General features: G+C 48.3%; 1 protein-coding gene across 1 annotated transcript in view; it reads left to right on the top strand.

The window, feature by feature from the left end:
• ZRANB1 (zinc finger RANBP2-type containing 1) overlaps positions 1-27,582 on the top strand; it is a 245,816-nt gene that overhangs the window by 136,533 nt on the left and 81,701 nt on the right. Inside the window, exon 7 of the mRNA XM_078644031.1 lies at positions 4,840-4,960. Coding sequence (XP_078500157.1) covers positions 4,840-4,960 — 121 coding nt within the window. The remainder of the gene's footprint in view (positions 1-4,839; positions 4,961-27,582) is intronic.

Raw genomic sequence — 27,582 nt, forward strand, 5'->3', positions numbered from 1 at the left:
GAACTTTTCCTACTTTGTGATGATAAACGGAAAATACTCTTCAGTGTATCGGATATGGAGCGCAAACTGTTGGACGTCCCACCCCAGCTGGAAGCCCAAGGGAAGTGATCCAGAGGCCTCCCTGAACGTCAGAGTGGTGGGGCGCTCGGAAGGATCTGAAGACTCTGACTCAATGATTACCTTCTTAGAGAATTGGATACTGTCCTTCACCCCAGGCCCAGATTTGTCTTCATATTTCGCCATATTTGCATTCCTGCACCCCATCCAAAACCGGGTATATTGCCTCATCCAGTTGTAACCAGACTCCTCCATTACAAAGATAGAGATGGTATCCTACAGGTGGCCTGAAGGGTGGGTCCACTAGAGGTAGAGCCTAGCAAGTTGTCATCTTTAACCACATGAATGCTGCAGCAATTCATCCTCTGTGCTGCAGATCCATTATTTCCATTGTTCATGACGAGCTCAGCTCGTCATCAGCACACAAGCAGTGTACTGCATGACGAGCCTGGGACTAGATTGAACACCACGCAGAACCAGGCACCTCCTAACATGAACCGGGAGCAGTGTCAACGAACCGACTGTGGTGGGGTTGCTGACATCGAAGAACTAAAGGCCTACCCATCCCCTCGAGAGCACCCTCTCAGCAGGAGCTACAAGAGGGTCAGCAACTGGCTATTGCAATGGCCTTGTTCTCCACCTCTGCGCGGATCCATCAATTTCCCCTCCCCTGTCTCTAGAATCCACAGCGGGCCTGCAAGTCACCCCACAAACACTGATGACTTACTCTGACATACATGTCATCAATGATGTCAGGGGATTAAGCCTGCTGTCCCCTGCAGAGATCCTCCTCCCAGACCGGGGGCCCATTGATCTCTGTGAATATCGCCCCCTCCTGCGCCTAACCTCACCAGCTGTTGCTTAAGACTTCCTTTAACTCTTCACAATAGGAGCGGAGCTCAGAAGTAGCCCAGATATGACTCCAATAAAAAACTGGTCTCACTCCAGCCCTGTCTGAAAATGTGCCAGAGTTCCATATCTAGCCTTAGAGGAAGCAAAGGGATGCATGTTGGAGGAATTGTTTTTTGCGCTATCACCAGTTTAGTCATATCCCAAAGCTCCACCCCATAAAAAACTGTTCCTAGGGCCTGCAGTTTGTATATTTGAGTTCCTGGCGAGATTGGGCAAAGTTGGAGCTTTTTTGCAATTTGACCAACACCCACGTGATTTGGTCTAGGTTAAGTCTACACCTTTACAACTTTCGATTCGATATGGCGCTGCTAGTCTAGCTGCTCTGTGAGTCAGTCCTAGGTATTCAAAGGTATGCATACATGCCGGGGGGTCCTTTTTAGCTTAGGATTAGACCTCGTAGAGTGGCAGGGTTTTTAGAACTATGCATTTGGTTTTTGCTGTTTTATTTTCAAGCCCCTTTCACTGCAAAAGTTCTCAAAACAGTCAAAGATTTTTTGAAGCCCCATTGGTGATGTAGACCGTAGAAATGTGTCTTCGGCTTTATTAAGGCATGAACCCCAAAGCCTGCCAATTGCGGGACATCACAATGGTTCAAACGTGTGATCAGGTCATTGACAGAGAGTAAATGAAGTAGGGGCAAGAACATAACCCTGTCTTACCCCTCAGTTTACAGGGAATGGCTCGGTCAGCTCAACCAGTTGGCCACAACAGACTTGGGCATAGGTATGTTCATGGAGCTTCGTTAAAATAGTTAAAAGAGCTCATTGGTTATTTATGCCAGAAGCTGCCAGTGTAGGTCAGGTCGAATGCAGAGCACAAGTCAATAAATGCAACATAGAGCCCGCCACCTCCCAAAACCACAGGTTTCCAGAATAAAAGTTGGAGTCAGAAAACCTCCTTTCTTATATATTGGTATAATCTCTGTCACCCCCCAAGTTGGGGGAATCGGTGCTCCTAACAAAATGACATTAAAAAATAAAGTGTAATATGGACTCCAAACAATGGTCTTGCCAAGTTCAGATCATCCGGGATTTTGTCCAGCCCCCGGGCTTTATTTGGGATCTTACTAATTGCAGCAGCCGGAGAACGTGTGAAGCAGAAAACAGTATTCAAAACAATTTAACAGAGGCATGACAATTAGACCAGAAGGAAAAAAACGGCAACAAACAATTTAACGGTAAGGATGACAATTACAAACACAATTACCATTACAGTGATGGATTGCACAAGAAGGAAGATAATCTAACCAGGAGGACACTGGAAGCAAAAAAACAACGGTGGAGCTACTGGGGGAGAGGGCAGCTCACTGACCAGAGGTCAGAGGTCTTGCTCCTCTGCTGATATTTGCAAAGCAGCAACATAGTCCACTCCACACACACATTCACAAAACCTTGTTTGGATGTATTTGCACATCAACAAGCCAATGTTGGCCAAGTGGTACTAAACTCTTTTTCAAACAACTGCAACCCCCACTGATTAACCACTTCTATGGAGTGGGACTGCTTCACAGTCTATACACAGCATGTGTATCTACAGCACACGTGCCTCGACTTGATTGTTACTTACCCTGTAAGCATCTGTTCTTGCCATGTAGTGCTGTAGATTAACATGTGCCCTCCCTCCTCCCCCACCCCGGCGGTTGCCCCGCCTTCGAGACCCAGGCCAGCGCCTCTGGGCCTTGGGCACCTCTTGCGGCAGCTGCATTGATGATCCCCGGGTGGGGGGAGGGAGGCCGCGCCAGACAGGAGGGGATGCTCTTCCGTAAGCCAGGTCCATGCTGCCTGGGGGGGGTGTCGAAGAAGAATGTCTTGTCCTGAAAGATCACCTTAAGACGCGTGGGGAAGAGGAGGCCATAGCGGAGTCCCATAGCCCTGAGTTTTTACTTGACCTCGTCGTAGGACCGACGCTGGGTCTGCACCTCCATGGAGTAGTCCGGCAAGACCATTATTCTGCAATTTTGGAAGTGTACCGGTCGCAATTCTCTGGCCGCACCCAGAATTGCATCCCTGTCTCAGAAGTTGAAGATTCGAAGAATGATGGGACGAGCAGGAGCACCGGGAGGGGGCTTGGGAGCAAGAGAGCGGAGGGCCCGCTCCACCGCGAACCAGGGGGATAGTTTCTCTTTGGGCATCCAGGAACGGACCCAGGCCTCAATGAAGGTATCGGTGTGCCCCTTCACCACTCCCTCCGTAAAGCCCAGGAGGCGCAGGTTATTTCTCCGTGCCCTGTTTTCGGCATCTTCGGCCCTTCACCGCAGCATGGGGTGGACCAGGTTATTATCCCCACGAGCGCTCTCTGGACCGCATCAGCAGCGTTGCACCTGCAACCAGGGGGGAGGTGGGGGGGGGGGATTGACAGCGGCTCAGCCCGCCACCCGACGCGGTGGCCGATTTTCTCCCCCCCCCCCCCCCCCCCTCCCTCCCACCGCGAAGAAACAGGAGCCGCACTCACTGGTGCAGCATCAAAGATCCATCCCAAAGGGCTTGTACAGAGGAACACCTGTTGCCGGACAGAGGTCAGGACAGCTCCACGCCTGCCCTCTGGGAGATGCAAACTGGCCTCACAGCCCACTTGGCAGGCAGCTCCTCGCTCCTCCGCTCCACGGTCTCAAAATGGCGGAGGGCGCGAAAGTCTTCTCCAAGCACGAAGGTAGTGCAGCCTCCCGGCGTAGCCCGCCACTGATCAGGACACCGGCTCCCTTGTCCCCTGGGGCAGCCCGCTTCTCAGGGCATCATAGCTCGGGCACCCCGGGGAACACACAAGCGCAGCCTCGGCAGTCACAGCAGGGTTCAGGGCCAATTTCGGTCTCGCAGTGTCCTCGCGGGGAGGGGCAGGCTCCCAGTGCATCCGTGGCCCGCAGGGCCGACAGAGACCCCCCCCACCCGGCGCCCGGCAGCGGGGCAGCCTGCACTCACCGTGGCCTCCGGCAACTCCAAAAGCAAAGCTGTGTCACAGGCGGCCAGCGGAGCCCGGTCCTGCAGCAGCGCCTCAGCCGGGGACTGCGTCTATCACGGCCAGTCCCGGGAGCCAGCCCCACAGCCTTGCACAGTTGCCACCACCCCGGGGGGGGGATCAGCATACCTCTTCGCCTCGTGGGACGCCTCCGTCGCCTGCAGGGACCATCCCCGCCGCACACCGGACCCGCCGATCCCGGGGGGCCTCCACAACAGTCCCAGGCCCCGGGGACGAGCCCGCCGATCCCCAAACCAGCCCGCCACCGCCAGGTGATTCAGCAGCAGCAGACCAGGTAGGGCGTGGGCCGAGCGGGAGGGGACCGCAGGTCCCGGGATGGGACCGCAAGGTGGCTGCCATTTTAAGCGAGCAGGGCCTCCAAGGGGGAGAGGCTCAATGGAGGCAGCGGATGCACCGGGCAGTCTCCGGGGTGAATCGGAGCATGGCAGGGTGAATGAGGAGTCGGTGCAGGTCGAAGCAGGGACCTGGTGGCAGCTGTAGGCGGCTGATGCAAGGCGGATGATGGAGGGGGTCCGGAGCACTCTGAGTGCGACCGCCATCTTGACGCCTCAAGCCACGCCTCCCCTTTCTGATTCTTACAGTGTCTGCACTGCTGGCTGTTTTTGTCATTCACCACCTAAAATAAGTGTGTGGAAACCTGGACAACCATTGTCCTGGTGCTTGATAGGTTTTATTTGTTGTTACACCGCTTCAATTAGGTATTTTGCTAATGTTATGCACGCTTATATTAATTATCCTGCATTTAGTTTTCCTTTGCTTCTTACAAATGGTCTTCAAGTGGTATCATTCACTTCCTGGGGATTTGAGAAATGTGATCTAAAAACGCTCTATCCTGCAGCTGTTTTGTAAGTTGCTTTTCCTAGCTGGCAGTCCAAGTTTACTTTGTTTCTGTTGCAGGTTCTACACACGTTGGAAGGAGTGGGAGTCGTGGTACTCTCAAAGTTTTGGTTTACATTTTTCATTACGGGAGGAACAGTGGCAGGAAGATTGGGCTTTCATACTGTCCCTGGCTAGTCAGGTGAGTTTGGATACTGCACTAACACCACTTGTCTAAAATTGTTGCATGAGCCTGCATGTAGGTAATCCGGTCACATGGCATCATCGGCTCAGGTGATACCAATGACCTAGGTTCATAACCCCAAGTCTGTCTTCACACAGCAGTCATTGCTATAGGTCTTTGTTGAAAAATCTTTTAAATTGATCAGGTCATTTAATTTTCATTTTGTGATGATATGTAATAAATGGCGTACATGTTTGTGGTAAAGGCAGCATCTTTCTGTTAGTTTCATATAGAAGTGAGTATAGGTCACGCCAATTGTAGGCGCCTTGAGCGGCTTTGGAGGACGGACTATAGTGAAAAGCACAAAAAGGACTATTACTTGGCCTTGCAGGAATATAAGGAAGCAAGTGACAAGGAGCCCAGCTCCCACAGTCGCGTGGCCCGCTTGCCACCAGCCGCCAACTGAAGGCCCCCTGCCTCTCATTGGATAACATTGGGCCTAACTACCTCTGCACCCGGCTGCCCCTGTGCCGCTGAGGGTGTACCAAATGTACATACCTGACCCTGGGAGACCCCTGAGTCTATGCCCAGAACCTTAAATCTGCCAGTCGAGTACTTACCTAAAAGCCGATAACTCACTGTTCGAGGCATATGAGCTTCAGATTGTACACTTAGCAATAGATCGCCACCTGGTGTTGGGCACGGATGATTGCAGGTTGTTGTCTTCTTGGAAGAAGTCTTTGTAGTCACAAGATAGGTGACTCCTCCCTTGGACAATACTGCGCATGGTCATCGACTCCATCCTCAGATTGTTTTTTTCCGCCACTGGGTTCGGATGAAAGTTTTCCGCTCTGGCTGGAAAAGACTCTTTTCGGCATTTTCGAAGTGTGAAACTTTAGACAAACAATTTTTGACATCTAATAAACTTTTCGAAATCACCAGCTACATCCCGGTGCGTCGATGCGGGCCGTTGGGCCTATCGGCGCCGTACGTCCTACGCCTCATGGACAGAACTCCATTCAAGAGATGCCCGGTATGTCGAGCAAAATTCCCTCATAGCGTCCATTACGAGGTTTGTAACCTCTGTCTATAGCCGGAACACAACGAGTTGACCTGCACAGCCTGTGCCTCCTTCCGATCGAAGAAGACCATTCGGGATCGGAGGGCCCGTCGACACGAGATGAGATCAGCACCAGCACCGGAGGCCATCTTTGAGGAGGAGATCGTCGAAGAAGACTTCTCCGAGGACGAGAACCCACTCGAAGATATCTCCGAGGACGAGGCTCCACTCGTCGCCGAGGAAGACTAGCCTGATCTCCAGATCATATCGGGAGCAGAGGACTCGAACGATTCGATTCCATCTCGACAACCCGTGAGTACCTCTGCCCTTGCACAACAGACATTGCCCAAACCAAAGGCAACGGTCAGCACTCCGCCCATGGGGCCCAGTCGAGACCGAAATTTACCCTCCGACGCCCCGCCTTCGGGCTCAGCTCCGAGGAAAAAGACTACGCCTTCCGGTGCCTTGGCACCGAAAAAACCACATGTGCCAATTCCACCGCCTCCGTTGGCACCAAAACATCCTTCGACACCGAAGGACTCTTCGGCACCGAAGCTAACACGCCCTTCGGCGCCCAAAGACTCTAAGGCACCCAAACCTAAACAGGCATCGGTGCCGAAACCAAGAACTGTAACGGACCCGAAAGCTTCGACTCCGAAACCATCCGGTTCCAAAAATAAAGAAAGGAAGTTAGATTCCGGCGCTGCAAGCCCAACAAAACCTGTCTCCACACCAAAATCTTCAATAGAGGTACCAAAAACTCCAAGGCCTGACACAGACAAGCCTAAACCACCTTCGGCACCGAAGAAATTGCCACAGGACTCAATCACTCCTCCTAAGGCAAAAGACAGTAAACTACCACTATCGGCACCGAAGAAATCGACGCCGAGGAAGATTATAGAAGAGGAAGATCTGTTTAGACCAGATCCTAAACAGAAAAAAGTCCAAAAACTGGACATGTGGAAGCAATTTCTCATAAGAAAAGACCAGCAGACACACCACTTCCAACTGTGGTTCCTGCCAAAAATGATTGTGCAACTTCTCCAATGCACCCTTCCTCTCCTTCACTTTCTTCCTCTCCTATCACTCCTTATATTGAGCCTATAACTTCTCCTGCTCAATCTCCTGCATCATCACACCACACTGACGAAGAGTATGACTTAGGTGGGGGGGATGATGTACCAGAGCCACATAGATACCCTTTAGATGAGGATGAAGATGTCAACCCAGAATATCCCAAAGAGGATGATGCATATAATTTTCCACCAAATAATGCATCAGACATCCCTGATCCTGAACCCAACAAAACCTTCTCCTCCAGAGGATAGTATTGGGTTCAATCATCTATTAAACAGAGCTGCACTTTACCACAGAGTTCCAATGCACTCTGATGCCATTGAGGAGGATTTCTTATTAGACACTTTTGAGCAGTCACAAAGGTCTACTCAAATACTACCTATGATCCAAGGGGTCATTAAACATGCTCCAGAGATTTTTAAAGATCCAGTAAGGTGTAGGGTACTAAATACCAGAATAGAGAAAAAGTATAGACCAGCTGATCCAGTCTACATTAAGGGCCATCTGCCATTAGACTCTTTGGTAGTGTTAAATGCACATAAAAGAGCCAATTCCCAGACTTTTGGTGACACACCCCCGCCTGACAAAGAATCAAAGATTATTGATGCGTCAGGGAAACGGATTGCTGCGCAAGCAACAAACATATGGCGCATAGCAAACACACAAGCCTTACTCTCACGCTACAACAGGGCTCACTACGACCAACTAGAAAAATTAATGGAACACCTAACAGATCAATACAAAGATCAGGCAGCAGAGCTTTTACAAGAAGGCAAATTAATATCCAATGCCTCAATTAAATGCGCACTAGATGTAGCTGACACAGCACCCAGAGCAGTTAACACTAGTGTTATCCTCAGACGTCATGCATGGTTACGCATTTCAGGTTTCAAACCAGAAGTACAAACTACCATCCTAAACCAGCCCTTCAATCAGAACCAGTTGTTCGGGCCGGAAGTAGATAACACACTAGAGAAGATGAAGAAGGACACAGACACTGCTAAGTCTATGGGGGCATTACAATCCACCCAGACTAGAAGTTCTTTTCGTCGCTCCTCTTATAGAGGAGGCTCCAAGCAGACCGGAGCAGATAACACAACATCTTTTAAAACACATACACAAACCCCCTCTAATAAAGGCTACTTTAGAGGAGGGTACAGAGGCAACAACAATAAGGGAAGAGGTAGAGGTAATAACAACAACCGCTCCTCTTCCACTCTCAAACAGTGACTTCTCTCTGCCTCCCCTACAGCATTCCACTCCTGTGGGGAGCAGACTATCACAGTTCCTACCTGTCTGGAATTCCATCACAACAGACAAGTGGGTAAGACAAATTATCCAACATGGTTACTGCCTAGAACTCGCAGCAATCCCCCCCAAACATACCGCCCAGGCAGCGTCCGATGTCCACAGAACACATAACCCTGCTTCAACAGGAAGTTCTAGCACTTCCACAAAAATATGCTATTCAAGTAGTCTCCTTACAGGAACAAGGAACAGGAGTCTACTCCCTGTACTTCCTAATACCCAAAAAGGACGGGACATTAAGACGATTCTCGACCTCAGGCCCCTAAATCACTACATACAATCGGATCACTTTACAACAAGTACTCCCATTACTACAACAGGGAGACTTTCTTACAACACAAGACCTAAAGGACGCCTATTTTCATGTTCCTATACATCCTGCGCACAGGAAGTATCTAAGATTTGTCATACAAGGACAACACTATCAGTTAAAAGTCCTTCCATTCGGGGTCACAACAGCATCACGACTGTTTACAAAGTGCTTAGCAGTAGTAGCAGCACATCTCAGAAGACAACAAATACATGTCTTCCCGTACCTCGACGACTGGCTCATAAAAGCAAGATCGTTCAACCAGTGTGTACAACACACAAAACAAACAATACAAACATTACACGACTTAGGGTTTACAATAAACTACACCAAGTCGCACCTCGATTCTTCCTATTAACACAAGGTCCTACTGTAAATCATGTGCCTGGAGTACATCTCCCGTTTATATTGAAAACCCCCATTCCTCACACAAATGGAGAATGTTTCTCCTTAACTGTCGTTCCCTATCTAAACACCATACTGAGCTCTCTATGTTGATAGAAGAGCTTAATCCAGAGGTTCTCTTTTTGACAGAGACCTGGCTTCAGTTAGGAAGTGATCCGACTATTGTGTGGGCGATTCCCCAGGGCTATACTCTCAAACGATTAGATCGTCAGTCAGGTAGAGGTGGTGGTCTGGCTATTGTTTATAGAGACAAGTATAAATGCCGCATCACCCCTTCCACTATACCAGGTTGTGAGATCCTATATTTTATTTTAGAATTTTCTCCCACCACCACTTTTTCTGGCATGTTAGCCTATCGACCTCCTGGCGCCCTTAGCAACTTTGTTTCTAATTTGACAGATATTGTCGCCAATGTCTTACTTACCTCGGCAAATTTTACTCTGTTGGGCGATTTTAATATACATCTGGACGATCCTTGTGACACACCAGCCAACAGCCTCCGATCTAATCTTCAGGCCATTGATTTATGTCAAAAGGGCTTTCTTGCAACACATAACAAGGGACACCTTTTGGACCACATTTATAGTAATCTAGATAATTTAAAGGTTGAGACCCCTATTTTACTACCTTGGACTGACCATCTTTTAATACCTTTTTCTTGGTCCATAAGTCCTCTCTCCACCCCTCACAATCTCAATAAACACAAAGGAAGGAAATGGTCCTCACTTTCGCTCCCTGACTGGGAAAGGGCCCTCATTAAACACCCACCCCAGAGGTCCACTAATCCCAATACTGCCACGACTAATTTTGATAATTGGATCTGTTGTACTCTCGACCAAGTCCTCCCTATGATTCCCTTGAAATCAATAATAAGATCCAAAGTTGCTCCATGGTACACACCCGATCTTAGAACTATGAAGCTAACCTGTCGCAAATTGGAGAGAGCTTGGAGGCAGAACCGCTCACAACAGAGGAAAGCTGAATACAGAGCTGCCATAAAGCTCTATAAAAATGAAATAAAAGTTACACAATCTCATTTCTATGAGTCAAAAATCAATTTGGCCGCTAACGCCCCTAAGGAAATTTTTAAAATAGCAAAGTCTTTAATCTCTCCCCCCTCCGAGCGTCCATCACCAGACGGTGCACAGACCCGCTGTAACGATCTAGCCACTTTCTTCTCTCAGAAAATTCAGGCCATTTACTCTTTATTTACCATCGATAGCAATGTTACAGAACCCATCTCCCCTACTGTTGCTAACCATCCTTGTCTGCTTAACACATTTCCACTCCTCGACCTCTCTACATTAGATAGGTTGATCCCTAAGATCACATCAGGATCCCCCAACGATCAAGCACCCCCTCAGACTCTTATTAAGGTCATTAACATCATTCGTCCGGTTATTCTGGATGTCCTTAACGCTTCCATCACCTCCAGAACCGTTCCTCCTCCTTGGAAGTGTGCGATGGTTAGAGCTTTATTGAAAAAGCCTACACTGGACCAGAGCAACTTGGCCAACTATCGCCCTATATCCTTACTTCCTTGGATGAGTAAACTGCTCGAGAGGCACGTCAATAACATCCTAGTGGACTATTTAGAAGACAACAGTCTGCTTCGTGCCTCTCAGACAGGGTTCCGTCCTCAGCACGGAACTGAAACTGCTCTTGTGGCGGTGACGGAAGAGGCCAGAGCCGTGCTGGACCAGGGAGGAAAGGTCGCCATCATACTACTGGATCTCAGCGCCGCATTCGACACGGTCAACCATGCCATATTATTACAACGTTTGAGTGGTTTGGGCGTGTCGGGTGCGGCCCTGGAATGGCTTACCTCCTTCCTGGATGATAGATTCTTTCAGGTGTTTGAGGGCATGACAGTTTCCCCTAAGCATTCACTTAATTGTGGGGTGCCTCAGGGCTCTTCCCTGAGCCCCACCCTTTGAATGCCTACATGGAACCTCTAGAAGGGGTAGTCCATCCCTTTGGTGTGCGTATTGTTACCTACGCAGACGACACCCAACTGGTGGTCTCTCTTGACCACTCCGAGGGGTCGTCTTCCACCTTAGGTCCCTGTCTAGAGGCGGTCGCCAGATGGATGCAATCTTCCTGTCTTAAGCTTAACGGGGAGAAAACAGATATTATGCTGTTGGGCAACCCCTCTCCATCTGCCCTAGCATCCATCTGGCCCACATGTCTTGGCTTGCCCCCCCCCCCCCCCAATCTCAGATTAAGAGCCTGGGAATTTGGTTAGAAAAGGCGCTTGATTTCTCAGCCCAAGCTATTAAAACTGCTTCCACCTGCATTGGGCTGATGAAAATGCTCCGTAAGGTGCTCCCTCTGCTCCCATTTCAGGCTAGGAGAGTCATGGTCCAGGCCCTGATTCTCTCTCGCCTGGATTATGGGAACGCTCTTTACATAGGAGCCCCGGTAGCAGTCATCCACAGGCTTCAAGTTACACAAAACTGTGCTGCTCGTCTATTGTACAACATCCCCCGCTGGCAGTCAGCTAAGAAAGCTCTGAAAGAGCTTCACTGGCTCCCAGTGGCAGCCAGAGTACAGTTTAAGGCCATGTGCATTGTGCACAATTCATTCCATCGCACTGGCCCGGCAATTCTTTACCCTGTGGTTGCGCCTTACGCACCGTCTAGAGCTTTACGCTCTAGCTCTCTTCAGCTTGCAACCACAACTAAAATTAACAAGGCCCGCTGGGGCGACCGCTCCTTCCCTCACGTCGCGGCCAAACTTTGGAATTCCCTCCCCCTCGCCCTTCGAGAGAACAAAAATCGAATGTCCTTCAGAAAGGTTTTAAAAACGCACTTGTATGCAAAAACGTGTTGATCTACCCGGTTCCCGCCACAAAAAATTCAGTCTACAGCGCTGCGAGGCCTCCGGGTAGTTACGCGCTATATAAGTGCAATTTTTCATTTCATTTCACCTAGAGCCTTCGCACGTTCACCATAGACATATCGGCAGCTCTAGCGTATTCCCGTCAAGCCAGGATTCAAGGCATTCAGAGCTTAGTCTCCCTTTTTCAATGCCAGCACTCTCTTCAAGCCAGAGTGTTCATGAAACTAATAGGCATGATGGCGTCTTGCATCTTCATAGTTCCTCACGCACGACTGCAAATGCGCCCACTACAAGAATGTCTAGCACAACAGTGGAATCAGGCTCAAGGTCAGCTCACAGACCTGGTGTTGCTGGACAGCCGTACATATCGCTCTCTGCAATGGTGGAACACCAAAAACTTGACAAAGGGACGGCCTTCCTAGACCCTGTTCCACAAATAGTGCCCACAACAGATGCATCCCTCACAGGATGCGGAGCCCATCTCCTGCACTATACCACTCAAGGCCAATGGAACAGCCAACAAAAACTGTTCCACATCAATCATTTAGAGTTGCTAGCGATTTTCCTAGCACTCAAGACTTTTCAAGTACAAAACAAAGCAGTTCCAATCCAGACGGACAATATGACCGTTATGTATTATATACAAAAACAGGGGGGGACACCCTCTCTGCAACTGTCCCAGCTTGCACAGAACATTTGGAGATGGGCCATCCCTCAAAACATACACCTGACGGTAGAACACCTTCCAGGAATTCACAATCTGATAGCAGATCTGTTGAGTCGTCAGTCACAACAGATTCGCAAATGGGAGTTGCACCCACAGGTTCTCCAACCATTTTTCCAAAGGTGGGGGCAGCCAGAAATAGATCTGTTTGCCACCCACAAACGCAAAATGCCCAACCTTTGCCGCCAGGTTTCCACACCCACGGTCAGAGGGGAATGCAATATGGATGAACAGGTCAGGCAGATATGCGTACGCTTTTCCGCCTCTCCCACTCATTCCACTAGTAGTACGCAAGCTCAACAACAGTCTCTCAAACGAATACTAGTGGCCCCCACATGGGCACGTCAGCCGTGGTTCACCACGCTACTAGATCGCTCACTGGTTCCACATCAGAAATTACGGCTCACGCCATCCCTGTTAACACAGAACCATGGAGAAATAAGGCACCCAGAACCAAGCCAACTGAATTTGGCGATCTGGCTCCTGAGGTCTTAGAGTTTGGCTACTTAAACTTACCACCAGACTGTATGAATAGAATTAAAGAAGCTAGAAGACCCACCACTAGAGCATGTTATGCTGCTTAGTGGAAAAGATTTGCAATATACTGTAACAACAATCACATTGATCCATTGGATGTTTCCATCCAAAATATTATTTGCTACCTTCTACACCTACAAAGGTCCAACTTGGCGTATTCTTCCATACGACTGCACCTAACAGAAATTGCAGCCTATTTAAAAAATAGACCGCATCTATCTCTCTTTAGAGTACCTGCAATAAAAGCATTTATGGAAGGATTAAAACGAATAATCCCACCTAGGTTACCACCTGCACCAGTATGGAACCTAAACGTGGTCCTTACAAGACTCATGGGTCCCCCTTTTGAGCCTTTACACAAGTGTGAACTGCAATTCCTAACATGGAAGACTGCCTTCCTTGTTGCCATCACCTCTCTCAGAAGAGTTAGTGAAATACAAGCATTCACAATAGAAGAACCATTTTTTCAGATAAACCCTAACAAAGTGGTTCTTAGACCCTATCCAAAATTCCTGCCAAAAGTGATTACTCCTTTTCATCTTAACCAATCAGTAGAGTTACCATTGTTTTTTCAAAAACCAGACTCTGTTACGGAAAGGGCTTTACACACCTTAGATGTTAGAAGAGCTCTTTTATACTGCACAGACAGGACTAAATCCTTCAGGAAGACAAAACAACTATTTGTATCTTTCTCTTCCCCACACAAGGGCAATCCCATCTCTAAAGGAGGAATTGCCAGATGGATTGTAAAGTGTTTTCAAATATGCTATCAAAAAGCTAAACGTACACTAACGGTTCCTCCTAGAGCGCACTCCACTCGCAAACTAGGAGCCTCTATGGCTTTCTTAGGAAACATACCACTAGAGGACATATGTAAGGCAGCAACATGGTCTACCATACACACCTTCACTAAACACTAATGTGTTGATGTGCAAGCCAAGCAGCAAGCTGCAGTAGGCCAAGCTGTCCTTAAAACACTATTTCAGTATGCTGCAACGGATACAAGCGACCACCGCTAGGGGAGACACTGCTGCACAATCGTTGCTAAGTGTACAATCTGCAGCTCATATGCCTCGAACGGAATATGCTACTTACCAGTATGCATCTGTTCTTGGCATGTAGAGCTGCAGAGTTGTACACGCCCTCCCGCCTCCCCGGGACTTGTATTTGTTCCAGTACTCATCTTACTTAGATGCACACGCATGGGCATCCTTTCTCTTTACTTCTACTAACTCCATCATCTCCCATTATGGCGAAAAACAATCTGAGGATGGAGTCGATGACCATGGGCAGTATTGTCCAAGGGAGGAGTCCCCGATCTCGTGACTACAAAGACTTCTTCCAAGAAGACAACAACCTGCAATCATCCGAGCCCAACACCAGGTGGCGATCTATTGCTAAGTGTACAACTCTGCAGCTCTACATGCCAAGAAAAGATGCATACTGGTAAGTAGCATATTCCTTTCTTCCATTGACTAACATTGACTGGTTTCACTTGGAAATTCTTTTAAGTGTGGAGTTTTGAAACTTTAAAATATTAATCTAAAATCAGCTGAACAACAAACTCCGATTTACTCACCTGTTATCAGGAGATGACCCAGTGCTTTATCTTTTAGCCCAGCACTGACCCTGAAAAGTAATCCTAACCGTACTTACCAGTAACTTGAGATCCTTCCATAGGAATCCATTGTCTGTAGTAGTCTCTGTATCTCACACGGGGAGGGAGCAGCTCTAATCGCCCATATCCGCCGTCCGCCGATCTGCGGACCGAAAGTAGCCTCACTAGGCCACACCACGCGTACCAGGCCCACCGCTCCTCACTTCACTGTGTCGAGGTGCCGCCGAAAGTTCCGGCCGCAACCGTAGGGCTCCACCACGGTCCGTAGCTCTCCAATGCTCATCTCGCATAACAGGGCGGAGGCGTCTAGCGCAAGCAAGCCCGCTTCTCGCCAGGCCCTATCGTCAGCAGTCCGCAGGTCCCGCCAGCTGCCAGGCCAGACAGCAACGAAGGAGCCCAAAATGGCGCCGGATCTAGCTCCGCGACCACCCGGCAGAGCCTCTCCTTCAAGACTCCGGGCACTCGTAGAGGAAAGCGCCCTGATGCAGCGCGTCTCCGCTGTCCCCCTATGCCCGGCTTTCCTGTTCGTCACCACCCGAACCCTCCGGGATCACGGACCAGCCCGGGCCCGCTAGGCTGCCACCATACAGCGGCCGGAAAGCCTCCTAAACGTAGGTACCAGCCAGAAAGCCGCGAGCCGCTGGTGCCTGGGGCTCAGCCAGGGGCACTCCGCCTGTGGGGGCTCGCAGATGGGCTCCAACTGGGGTGAAATAGCAAGGCTAAAGTGTGGCTGCGCCGGAGGGATAGGAATCTACGTCCTATCTCGCCGCCATCTTGGCCACCTACACATTATTTTTTGTCATTGATTTGGACAATGACCGTTACGATGACTGAGACTACTATTTTCCCCAGTATATCGAGAAACACTGGTATGAGGAACTTCAAGATGCCAATGGCCTAGATACTCCTCAAGATAATGGCATTCTATCTACCCCTGGTCCTGCCACAATGGAGTGCTCCCCCTTTACAGTTTTTGTGTAAAGGGCAGCTGAAGTTCTACACTTAGAGCTCCCTAATAGGAGGTGAAGACTAACGTGTTGACTGGTGTACTTCAACCAGATCAGGTCCCTACAGAGCCCCTGTTCTCATTTAATGAAGCCCTTACAGATACTGTTTTGGGCACCTGGTCGAAACCATGTTCAGGCCAGCCTGTTAATTGGCATCTCATCGCCATTATTCTGCAAGATGTGACCCAGCATCCATTGCAAGAGTTTGGTGGTAAGGCATCCATATGAAAACGTAAACCTCAAAGCTTTTCCTTCTACTCCACCTGATTTTGAATCTAAAAGCGGCATTTGTGAATCTGAGTATTCGAGGCATATGAGCTGCAGATCTCACACTTTGCATTAGATCGCCATCTGGTGTTGGGCTCGGATGCTTGCACATTGTTGTTGTTGTCTTGGAAGAAGTCTTTGTAGTCACAAGATAGGTGACTTCTCCCTTGGACGATAGTGCGCATGGGCATCAACTCCATCCTTCGATTGTTTGTTTGAGGCATATGAGCTGCAGATTGTACACTATGCATAGATCGCCACCTAGTGTTGGGCCTGGATGTTTGCAGTTTGTTGTTGTCCTGAAAAGTTATCTGGAAGTCACGAGATAGGTGACTCCTCCTTAGGACACATTGCGCATGGGCATCGGCTCCATCCCAGATTGTTTTTTTCCACCATCGGCCTCGGATGTATCTCATGCGCTCCGGTTTGGAACCAAATTTCCTTCGGCGCGCAATCCTTACCCAGTTCGGTATTGTCTCGATCGCGATCTACCACGCGATTCTCAACAAACTTTGGAGTCTTCGATTCCGGTCATCAACGAAGGCCTTCGGGCTTACCTAGGCCTCACTTTCTGGCTCATGGAAAGGACGCCATTCAAGAAGTGTCCTCAATGTGGGTTGAAGTTTCCTCACACCGACCTACATGAGGTGTGCAACCTGTGCCTTTCACCGGAGCACGAGGCCAAAGACTGTTCGGCGTGTGCTTCATTCTGCTCCAAGAAGACGATCTGGGACCGACTAGCTCGAAGAACTATGGTTCGCTCGTCAGCTCCGATTCCCGATGACATCTTCAAGGAGGGCGTCAACGTGCCAGAACACCAGCACGCCGAAGAGAGTATCGGATCATCAGATGCCGAAGACTCAGATGTCGATGTCACGCCAGCCCAACGGGTTGTAAGTAAGACCGTCGACCCCACCCTCGACACCATCTAAAAAAGCTACGGTCACACTCCGAGAGACTGCTTCTAACGCCCCGCCTTCGGGCCCGGCAAAGAAGACCATAAAGGCTTCAGGCGGCTCGGGCTCGAGCCAGCCTACTTCCAGTGCTGACCCAGTACCGACACCGAAGAAAAAGCCATCTTCCTCTTCCACCTCGACCGTTGCTTCGACACCCAAGCATATGGCGCCGAAGACTGGCAGCGGTTCGTCGACACCGAAGCCGCACTCGGAGGCGAGTAAAAAATCAACCAAAGATCCAGACTCACACGCATCGGAGCCGAAAAAACCCTCGGAACCGAAAAAACAGGTTCCCCTAAAAGACACTTCGAAAGGGCACACTCCTAAGCCAACTGCCGACTCGATGCCTAAAAAACCTACGGAGCCGAAAGTTTCGGCGCCAAAGGATTTATCAGGCTCATAAGAGCTTTTTACACCGGATTCACAACAAAAAACCCTTGTAAAGGATTTCAAAACTGGACAATTGACTCTCAGCTCCAAGAAGAGACCACTTGAGGCGCCAGCACCTCCTCCTCCTGCAAAGAAGAGACATTGCAACCTCTCCATTAAGGGTCCCTTCTCCTCCACCTCCCCATACTGTTCCTACTCATACACCTCCTCCACCACAGCATTCACCTACACCATCTCCTAACCCAGACGATGATGTACACACAGACTCTGATTATGAAGGTGGGGGGTGCACATTACCCACCACACACTAATAGTCCCCCTCAGTCACCTAATCCATGGGATGATTACAACACCCCTGATGTGCCTTATGATCCACAGGATGATGTCTATCCTTCCAGACCTTCCCCACCAGAGGACACCATAGGTTTTAACCTGCTAGTCCAGAGAGCTGCACAATATCATGGGGTGGACTTACACACTGATGCAGTGGAGGAAGACTTCCTATTAGACACTTTTGACAACACACATAGGTCTACGGCCATCTTACCAATGCTTAAGGGCGTCATCAAGCACGCAACAGAGGTCTTTAAAGACCCCGTTAGAGCTAGGGTCCCCAATCCCCGCATTGAGAAAAAATATAAAGCTGCCCCTGCAGACCCAGCTTATATTAAGGGCCCGGCACAATTAGATTCTTTAGTGGTATCCAATGCGCGTAAACGTGCTAATTCCCAAACAGTTGAAGCCTCACCACCAGACAAAGAATCTAAACTCCTTGACGCTTCTGGCAAGAGAACTGCGGCACAAGCAGCTAACATCTGGTGCATTGCACTCAAGCCTTGCTGGCAAGATATGACAGGGCACATTAAGACACACTGGAGTCCCCTATGCAGCACCTATCAGACAAATACAAAAACAGGGCTAATGAACTTATACAGGAAGGTAAAAATATCACTAATACTTCCATCCGTTGTGCCCTAGACGCTGCAGATACTGCCTCAAGGGCAATCAATACCAGCACTTTACTACACAGATATGCCTAGCCACGTTTTTCAGGTTTTAAACCTGAGGTGCAAAACTCTATACTAAATCAGCCATTTGATGAAACACATTTATTTGGTCCAAATGTTGACGTGTCTTTGGAAAAAATGAAGAAAGACACTGACACTGCAAAATCGATGGGAGCCTTGCAGCAGCAAGCTCCCAGGCGTTCTTTTCATCGCTCATTGTACAGAGGCAACACAAGAGGCTACTCTTCAGAAAGTCCCACCTCTTCCTACAAGACCCCTGGTCAATCCACATTCACCAAGGGCTACCAGAGAGGGGGTTACAAGGGTAACCACAACAAGGGCAGAGTCAAAAACACCTCCCGCTCTGCCTCCCCCCCCCCCCCGCCCCCCCCCAACATTCCACTCCTGTGGGGGAAAGACTCCAACAGTTCCTGCCTGCATGGATCAACATCACATCAGACAGGTGGGTGCAACAAATTATTCACTCAGGTTACTGTCTAGAATTAACATCTACCCCCCAAACATACCACCCAAACAGCGTCCAATGTCACAAGAACATCTGTCACTGTTAAAGCAAGAAGTAGTATCTCTGCTAGAAAAAAGTGCAATAGAACTAGTTCCTCTGCACCAGTAAAACAAGGAGGTTTACTCTCTATATTTTCTAATCCCAAAGAAGGACGGCTCTCTAAGGCCTATTCTAGACCTCAGACCGCTAAACATATATATACAGTCAGGCCATTTTCACATGGTCACACTCCAGCAAGTCCTTTCTCTTGTCACAAAACTACTTCCTGGCTACTCTAGACCTCAAGGACGCATACTTCCACATTCCCATTCACAAAGCTCACCGGAAGTATCTCAGGTTTGTAATAGACGGGCAGCACTACCAGTTCATAGTACTCCCATTCGGAGTCACAACAGCACCAAGGGTCTTCACCAAGTGCTTGTCAGTGGTGGCAGCGCATCTATGAAGACAGCCCATCCATGTCTTCCCGTACCTCGACGACTGGCTCATAAAAGCCAGCTCACACAATCAATGCGTAAAACACCCTCATACCACCATCCACCTGCTCCACGACTTGGGGTTCACAATAAACCACACCAAGTCTCATCTACAGCCATCCAAAGTACCTAGGTGCCACAATAAACACCTCAACAGCGCTAGCTTATCCCACCCCAGCAAGTATAGCCAGCATGCAAACTCTCCTAGCAAAGTTTCAGCTACAACACTCCATCCCAGCACGAATGTTCATGCAACTCATAGGCATGATGGCCTCTTGCATCTTCATAGTGCCCCATGCAAGACTTCAAATGTGTCCGCTACAAGAGTGCTTATCACGTCAATGGAACCAGGCTCAAGGTCACTTAACAGACCTACTATTGGTAGGCGGTCGAACTCATCGCTCTCTGCATTGGTGGAACACCAAGAACCTTTCCAAGGGACGACCGTTCCTAGAGCCAGTTCCCCAAATAATCCTGACTGCTGACGCATCGCTCTCCGGCTTGGGAGGCCACCTACGGCAACACACCATGCAAGGCAGGTGGACACCGCAATAAAAGTTACTCCACATCAATCATCTGGAGTTACTAGCAGTATTCCTGGCACTAAAAACTTTCCAGAAGCAAGTAGCAAACAAAGCTGTGTTAGTCCGCATGGACAACATGACAGCAATGTATTACATACAGAAGCAAGGAGGCACGCACTCCCTGCAACTATCTCAACTAGCACAAGAAATATGGAGGTGGGCCATACTTCAGAACATATTCCTTCTAGCCCAACATGTCCCAGGAGTACAAAATACTATAGCAGATCTGTTAAGTCGTCAAACGCAACAGACCCACGAGTGGGAATTTCATACGCAAGTTCTTCAGTCATTCTTTCAGATGTGGGGACAACTTCAGATAGACCTCTTTGCACCCACAAACGCAAAATGCCCAAGCTTCGCCGTCAGATATCCACACCCACTGTCCAAAGGCAATGCGATATGGATGAATTGGACAAACAGATTTGCGTACGCTTTTCCACCTCTACCACTCATCCCACTAGTAGTACGCAAACTACAGCAGCATTCTCTGACCCTCATCCTAGTTGCTCCAAAGTGGGCCAGACAACCGTGGTACACCACACTGCTACAACTGTCTGTGGTACCACACCAAAAACTGTACCTGTCTCCACACCTCTAAACACAGAACCGTGGAGAGATCAGACACCCGGACCCAGCTAAGCTCAACCTTGCGATCTGGCTCCTGAAGTCCTAGAATTTGGATATCTGAACCTTCCTCCAGACTTCATGAATGTCATTAAAGAAGCTAGACTTCCTACCACTAGGGCATGTTATGCAGCCAAGTGGAAACGATTTGTAATCTATTGTCATAACAACAACATTATTCCCTTAGATGTGGCTATTCAACACATCATAGGTTACTTACTGCATCTTCAAAGATGTAACTTAGCCTTTACGTCTATTAGACTACATCTTGCTGCAATAGCAGCATATCTGCAAAACAGACAACATCTATCTCTGTTCAGAGTGCCTGCCATTAAAGCCTTTATGGAAGCCTTAAAAAAATAATTCCTCCCAGAGTACCACCTTCAACTGTATGGAATTTAAACGTCGTTCTCACACGGCTACTGGGGCCTCCCTTCGAACCCCTGCACAAATGTGAATTACAATTTTTAACCTGGAAGGTTGCGTTCCTAGTAGCTATTACCTCCCTGCGCAGAGTTAGTGAACTACAAGCACTAACCATTCAAGAACCCTTTTTGCAAATGCATTAAAATAAGGTTGTTCTGCGTACCAATCCAAAATTCCTGCCTAAAGTCATTTCTCCATTCCATCTCAATCAATCTGTGGAACTGCCAGTTTTCTTCTCGCAACCACAGTCCGTAGCAGAAAGAGCTCTTCACACTTTAGATGTCATAGAAAGAACACCACCCTTTCGTTAGTCAAAACAACTTTTTGTGTCTTTCTCACCACCACACAAGGGCAATCCCATTTCAAAATCTGGAATAGCTAGCTGGATTGTCAAATGCATACAGATTTGTTACCACAAAGCTAAACTTACGCTATCTATTCCTCCTAAAGCCCACTCTACCAGAAAGATAGGGGCTTCAATGGCATTTTTAGGGAACATTCCCCTAGACGACATCTGAAGAGCAGCCACATGGGCTACACCGCACACATTCACAAAACACTATTGTGTAGATGTGCAAACAAAATAACATGCTAATGTGGGCCAGGCTGTTCTCAAAACATTATTCCAAACTACTGCAACAGATAGGGGTGGTCGCCGCTAAGAGTGGGTACTGCTATATAATCTATTAATAGTGTACAATCTGCAGCTCATATGCCTCTAACGGAAAATGCTACTTACCAGTATGCATCTGTTCTTGGCATGTAGAGCTGCAGAGTTGTATACGCCCACCCACCTCCCCGGCTACCCTGGTCTTCCAGTATTATCTTAATTAGATACAAATTACACGGGTATCCTTACTGTACATGCAAAGCTTCATCGTATCCCTAATGGCGAAAAACAATCTGGGGATGGAGCCGATGCCCATGAGCAATGTGGTCCTAAGGAGGAGTCACCTAACTCGTGAGTTCCAAAGAACTTTTCAGGACAACAACAAACTGCAAACATCCAGACCCATCACCAGCTGGCGACCTATGCATAGTGTACAACTCTGCAGCTCTACATGCCAAGAACAGATGCATACTGGTAAGTAGCATTTTCCTTTTCCATCATTGAGTTCGGATGCAACTTTTGCGCTCTGGTTCGAAATCTCTATTTCAAACCATTTCGACGTGGAAAACTTCCAAAACTCTTCAGATTGACTTCGAACATCTTTATCTTCAACAAAAAACTTTAATCGGCTCAATTCCGGTCGTCGATGCGGCCGTTGGGCCTATCCACGCCGTGTGGCCTACAGCTCATGGAAAGGACGCCATTCAAGAAATTCCCCCAGTGTGGAGCAAAATTCCTGCACAGTGACCATCATAAGGTCTGCAACCTGTGCCTATCACCTGAACACGACGAGTCCATCTGTCCAGCCTGCGCATCCTTTTGATCGAAGAAGACCATTCAAGATCGAAGAGCTCGACGACACATCTTGCAGAGATCAGCTCCGGAACCAGTGGATATCTTCGAAGGCACAGATGTCCCAGAAGAAGATTCCGAAGATCTCAAAATTGTGTCGGAGGCACATGACTCAGATGACCCCATCACTCCTGGGCAACGAGTGAGTACTACTGCCCCAACCCCACTAAAACCTAAGGCAATGGTCAAGACTTCACCTGCTGGCCCCAGTCACGACCGAAAACACTCTTCAGAAGACCCGCCTCCAGGCCTGGCTCCGAAGAAAAAAGAAAAGCCTTTCGGTAGATCGGGATAGAGCAAACCGCATGTGCTAATCCCACCGGCACCTTCTGCACCGAAACCAAAAGAACTCTCGGCTCCGACGCCTACCACCTCCAAAGACAAGTCGGCCCGAAAACCTCGAGGCCTTTGGATAACCCAGCTTCAAACGTTTCCAAAAGTTTAAAGATCCCGCTTCGGCTCCGAAACCAAGAGCATCGGAACCAAAAGCTAAGCCTAAGGACTTTACCACGCCTCCTAAGGCCAAAGACAATAAAAGTCAACACCAGCCCCGCTCTGAACCGAAAAAATCGGCGCCGAAAGCGGTTCCTGAGGAAGAGGAACTTTTTCACCCTGATCCTGTCGATTCTAAACAGAAAAAGATTTATATTAATCCAAAAACAGAGCATGCCACAGCTCTGCCATGTAACAAGAGGAAGTTACACAGCACCTGCTTCTCCAGTGCCTGTGAAGGACTCTGCCACATCACCTATGCATCCTTCTTCTCCTATACTTCCTTCTAACCCACTTCCTCTTCCTAAACCTAACACAACACCTCAGCCTGAAACTTCTCCACCTCATACATCCCCAGATGAGGATGATGAGGATGACCTAGGGGTGAGGGGGGACCCAAATGACCCATTCATGTATCCAACTGATCCGGATGATTGGGAATACCCTGTCCCAACAGATATACCAGACGTCCCAAGCTCACACACATACCCCTCAAAACCATCTCCCCCAGACGATAATATTGGTTTTGGGCAGTTAATTAATAGGGCTGCCATCTATCATGGCATCACAATGCACTCGGATGCAGCAGAAAAGACTTCCTGTTGGATACATTTGAGCAGTCCCAAAAGATAGTGCAAATATTGCCAATGATAAAGGGAGTCATTAAACATGCCCCCGAAGTGTTTAAAGAACCCATACGTGCCAGGATTCTTAACCCTAGAATGGAAAAAAAGTATAGACCTGCCCCTGAAGATCCTCCTTACATTAAGGGACAGCTGCCTTTGGATTCTCTAGTAGCTTCCAACGCTAGAAAGCGTGCCAACTCCCAAACTTCCGGGGAGGCGCCACCCCCTGATAAAGAATCCAAATTGTTAGACGCTTCTGGCAAAAGAGTAGCTGTGCAAGCAGCCACTGGTGCAAAGCCAACACGCAGGCACTGCTCGCACGATATGATAGGGCTCACTACGATCAGTTAGAAACCCTACTACAACATTCGCCAGATCAATATAAAACCCAAGCAAATGATCTTATCCAAGAGGGCAAACTAATTTAAAACGCGTCAATAAAATGTGCACTTGACGCGGCAGACACTGCCTCTAAATCCACTAATACCAGTGTGCTCCTTAGGTAGCGAGCCTGGCTGCTTATCTCAGGTTTTATGCAGGAAGTCCAGACTACCATCCTCAACCAGCCCTTCAACCAACAACAACTTTTTGGTCTAGCTGTGGACACTGCACTTGAAAAAATGAAAAAAGATACTACGACTGCTAAGTCCAAGGGAGCTTTACAGTCTCCACAAACACGTGGCTCCTTTCGTCACATCATTCTATAGAGGGGCCTCCAAAAACATGGGAGCAGACACCTCATCTTCCTCTAAAGCCACTACACAAACATCCCCCAATTGAGGATATTTTAGAGGCGGATATAGAGGAAATAACAATAAAGGAAGAGGTTGAGGTAATAACACTCGTACCTCCTCTGCCACAAAACAGTAACTTCCCTCGGCTCCCCCCAGGCCATCCTACTCCAGTCGGTGGGAGAATATCACAGTTCCTACTTGTCTGGAATTCCATCACAACAGACAAGTGGGTGAGGCAAATTATCCAGTATGGTTACTGCCTAGAACTTACAGCTACCCCCCCCCACACATACCACCCAAGCAGCATCCAATGGCCACAAAACACGCAATAGAGCCTGTTCCCTTACAACATCACTCTCCAACAAGTGCTCCCGCTGCTGCAACAAGGCGACTTCCTTTCCACACTAGATTTCAAGGACGCCTACTTCCACATTCCCATACATCCCTCTCACAGAAAGTATCTAAGGTTTGTAGTGGACGGACAACACTATCACTTCAAAGTCCTTCCATTCGAAGTCACCACTGCACCCAGAGTGTTCACAAAATGCCTTGCAGTAGTAGCAGCATACCTCAGAAGACAACCGATCCATGTCTTCCCATATCTAGGCGACTGGCTAATAAAAGCCAAGACATTCAACCAGTGTGTTCAACACACTCCCCAAACCATTCAGACATTGCACAACTTGGGGTTCACAATCAACTACACCAAGTTGCATCTCCAGCCCTCTCATATACACCAATATCTAGGGGCTACAATAAACACCTCCCCAGCTCTAGCATATCCCAGTCCAGCCAGGATAGAAAGCATACAAGTCCTCGTCACCAAATTTCGAGCCCAACATACTCTCCAAGCCTAAGTGTTCATGCAGCTCATAGGCATGAGGGCATCTTGCATTTTTATTGTACCATATGCAAGACTTCAAATGCTTCCATTACAGGAATGTCTAGCACATCAGTGGAATCAGTCTCAAGCACAACTTACAGATCTGGGGTTAGTGGACAGGCGCACACATCGCTCTCTGCAGTGGTGGAACACAACAAACTTGTCCAGAGGGCGGCCGTTCCTCGAACCTGTTCCACAGATAATACTTACAACAGACTCCTCGCTCACAGGACACCTTCCAGGAGTTCACAATCAGATTACGGATCTGTTAAGTTGACAGACACAACAGATACACGAATGGGAACTACATCCCCAAGTTCACACACACAACAACGCAAAATGCCCAACCTTCGCTGCCAGGTTTCCACACTTGTTGTCCAAGGACCATACGATATGGATGAACTGGTCAGGCAGATTTGCGTACGCATTTCCGCCACTCCCACTAATTCCACTAGTGGTACACAAGCTCCGACAACAGTCTCTCAAACTAATCTTAGTAGCTCCCACATGGGCACGCCAACCATGGTTCACAACACTGTGGAAACTCTCACTGGTTCCACATCAGAAACTGTGCCTCTCCCCATGCCTGCTAACGCAGAACCATGGACAGATCAGACCGCCAGATTCAGCTGACCTGGATCTGGATATCTGGCTCCTGAAGTCCTCGAGTTCGGTTACCTTCACCTACCACCGGACTGTATGAACATCATTAAAGAAGCCAGACGACCTACTACTAGAGCTTGCTATGCTTCAAAATGGAAAAGATTTGCCATTTACTGCACTAATAACTATATTGATCCACTGGATGCCTCCATCCAGAATATCATTTTCTACCTACTGCACTCGCAGAGATGTAATTTAGCATATTCATCTATACGTCTACATCTAGCAGCACTTGCTGCTTACTTAAAAAACAGACAGCACTTGTTACTGTTTAGAGTCCCTGCAATTAAAGTCTTTATGGAGGACCTAAAAAAGAAAATAATCATTCCTCCTAGGTTACCACCCTCTCCTGGAACCTAAATATAATTCTTACCAGGCTCACGGGGACCCCCATTTGAACATTTGCACAAATGTGAACTACAGTTCCTCACATGGAAAGTAGCTTTCCTTGTTGGTATTACCTCTCTTAGAAGGGTAAGTGAGATCCAGGCTTTAACCATACAGGAACCATTCTTACAATTGCATCGTAACAAAGTAGTCCTCAGGACAAACCCAAAATTCCTTCCTAAAGTCATCTCTCCTTTTCATCTTAACCAATCAGTGGAGTTACCAGTGTTTTTTCCAAACCCAGACTCTGTAGCAGAGAGAGCCCTAGACACCTTAGATATTAAAAGAGCCCTACTTTATTACTTTGACAGAATCAAATCCTTTCGCAAAACAATTGTTTGTAGCTTTCTCCCCACCGCAAAAAGGAAATCCCATATCTAAAGCTGGGATTGCTAGGTGGATCGTTAAATGTATCCAAATATGCTAACAAAAAGCGAAACGCTGATTAACAATTCCCCCTAGAGCGCACTCCACACGCAAACTAGGGGCCTCTATGGCATTCTTAAGGAAACATTCCCCTGGAAGACATCTGTAAAGAAGCAACATGGTCTACAACACACACCATCACTAAACACTATTGTGGTGACGTGCAAGCCAAGCAGTAAGCTTCTGTGGGCCAAGCTGTTCTTAACTCTTTCAAACTACTGCAACCAATACAGGTGACCACCGCTAGGGGAGATACTACTGTAAAGTCTATGCTAAGTGTGAGATCTGCAGCTCATATGCCTCGAACAGAAAATGCTACTTAGCAGTATGCATCTGTCCTTGGCATGTAGAGCTGCAGATTCTCACACGCCCACCCTTTTCCCCGGTACCTGTATCTGTTCCAGTTCAATCTTACTTAGATGTACACACATGGTCCTCCTTTTCCTTCTACTCCCTCCATCATTTCCCATCATGGCGAAAACCAATGTAATGATGGAGTTTTTGCCCATGCGCACTATCGTCCAAGGGATGAGTCGCCTGTCTCGTGACTACAAAGACTTCTTCCAGGACAACAATGTGCAAGCATCCGAGCCCAACATCAGATGGCGATCTAATGCTAAGTGTGAGAATCTGCAGCTCTACATGCCAAGGACAGATGCATACTGGTTAGCAGTATTTTCCTTTTCCTCCTTGAACCTTGCTCTGAGGTCAGTAAATGCCAGCTGCTTTGTAGGCAGCTGCTGATTATCTTTTGGGATATAGTGGCATGGGTTTTATCTGCAGTTCTGGATGACCTTCGAGCATTCTTTACACATGCTATTCCA

This window comes from Lissotriton helveticus, chromosome 5_1 (assembly GCF_964261635.1).
Source record: "Lissotriton helveticus chromosome 5_1, aLisHel1.1, whole genome shotgun sequence".
Lineage (NCBI taxonomy): Eukaryota > Metazoa > Chordata > Amphibia > Caudata > Salamandridae > Lissotriton > Lissotriton helveticus.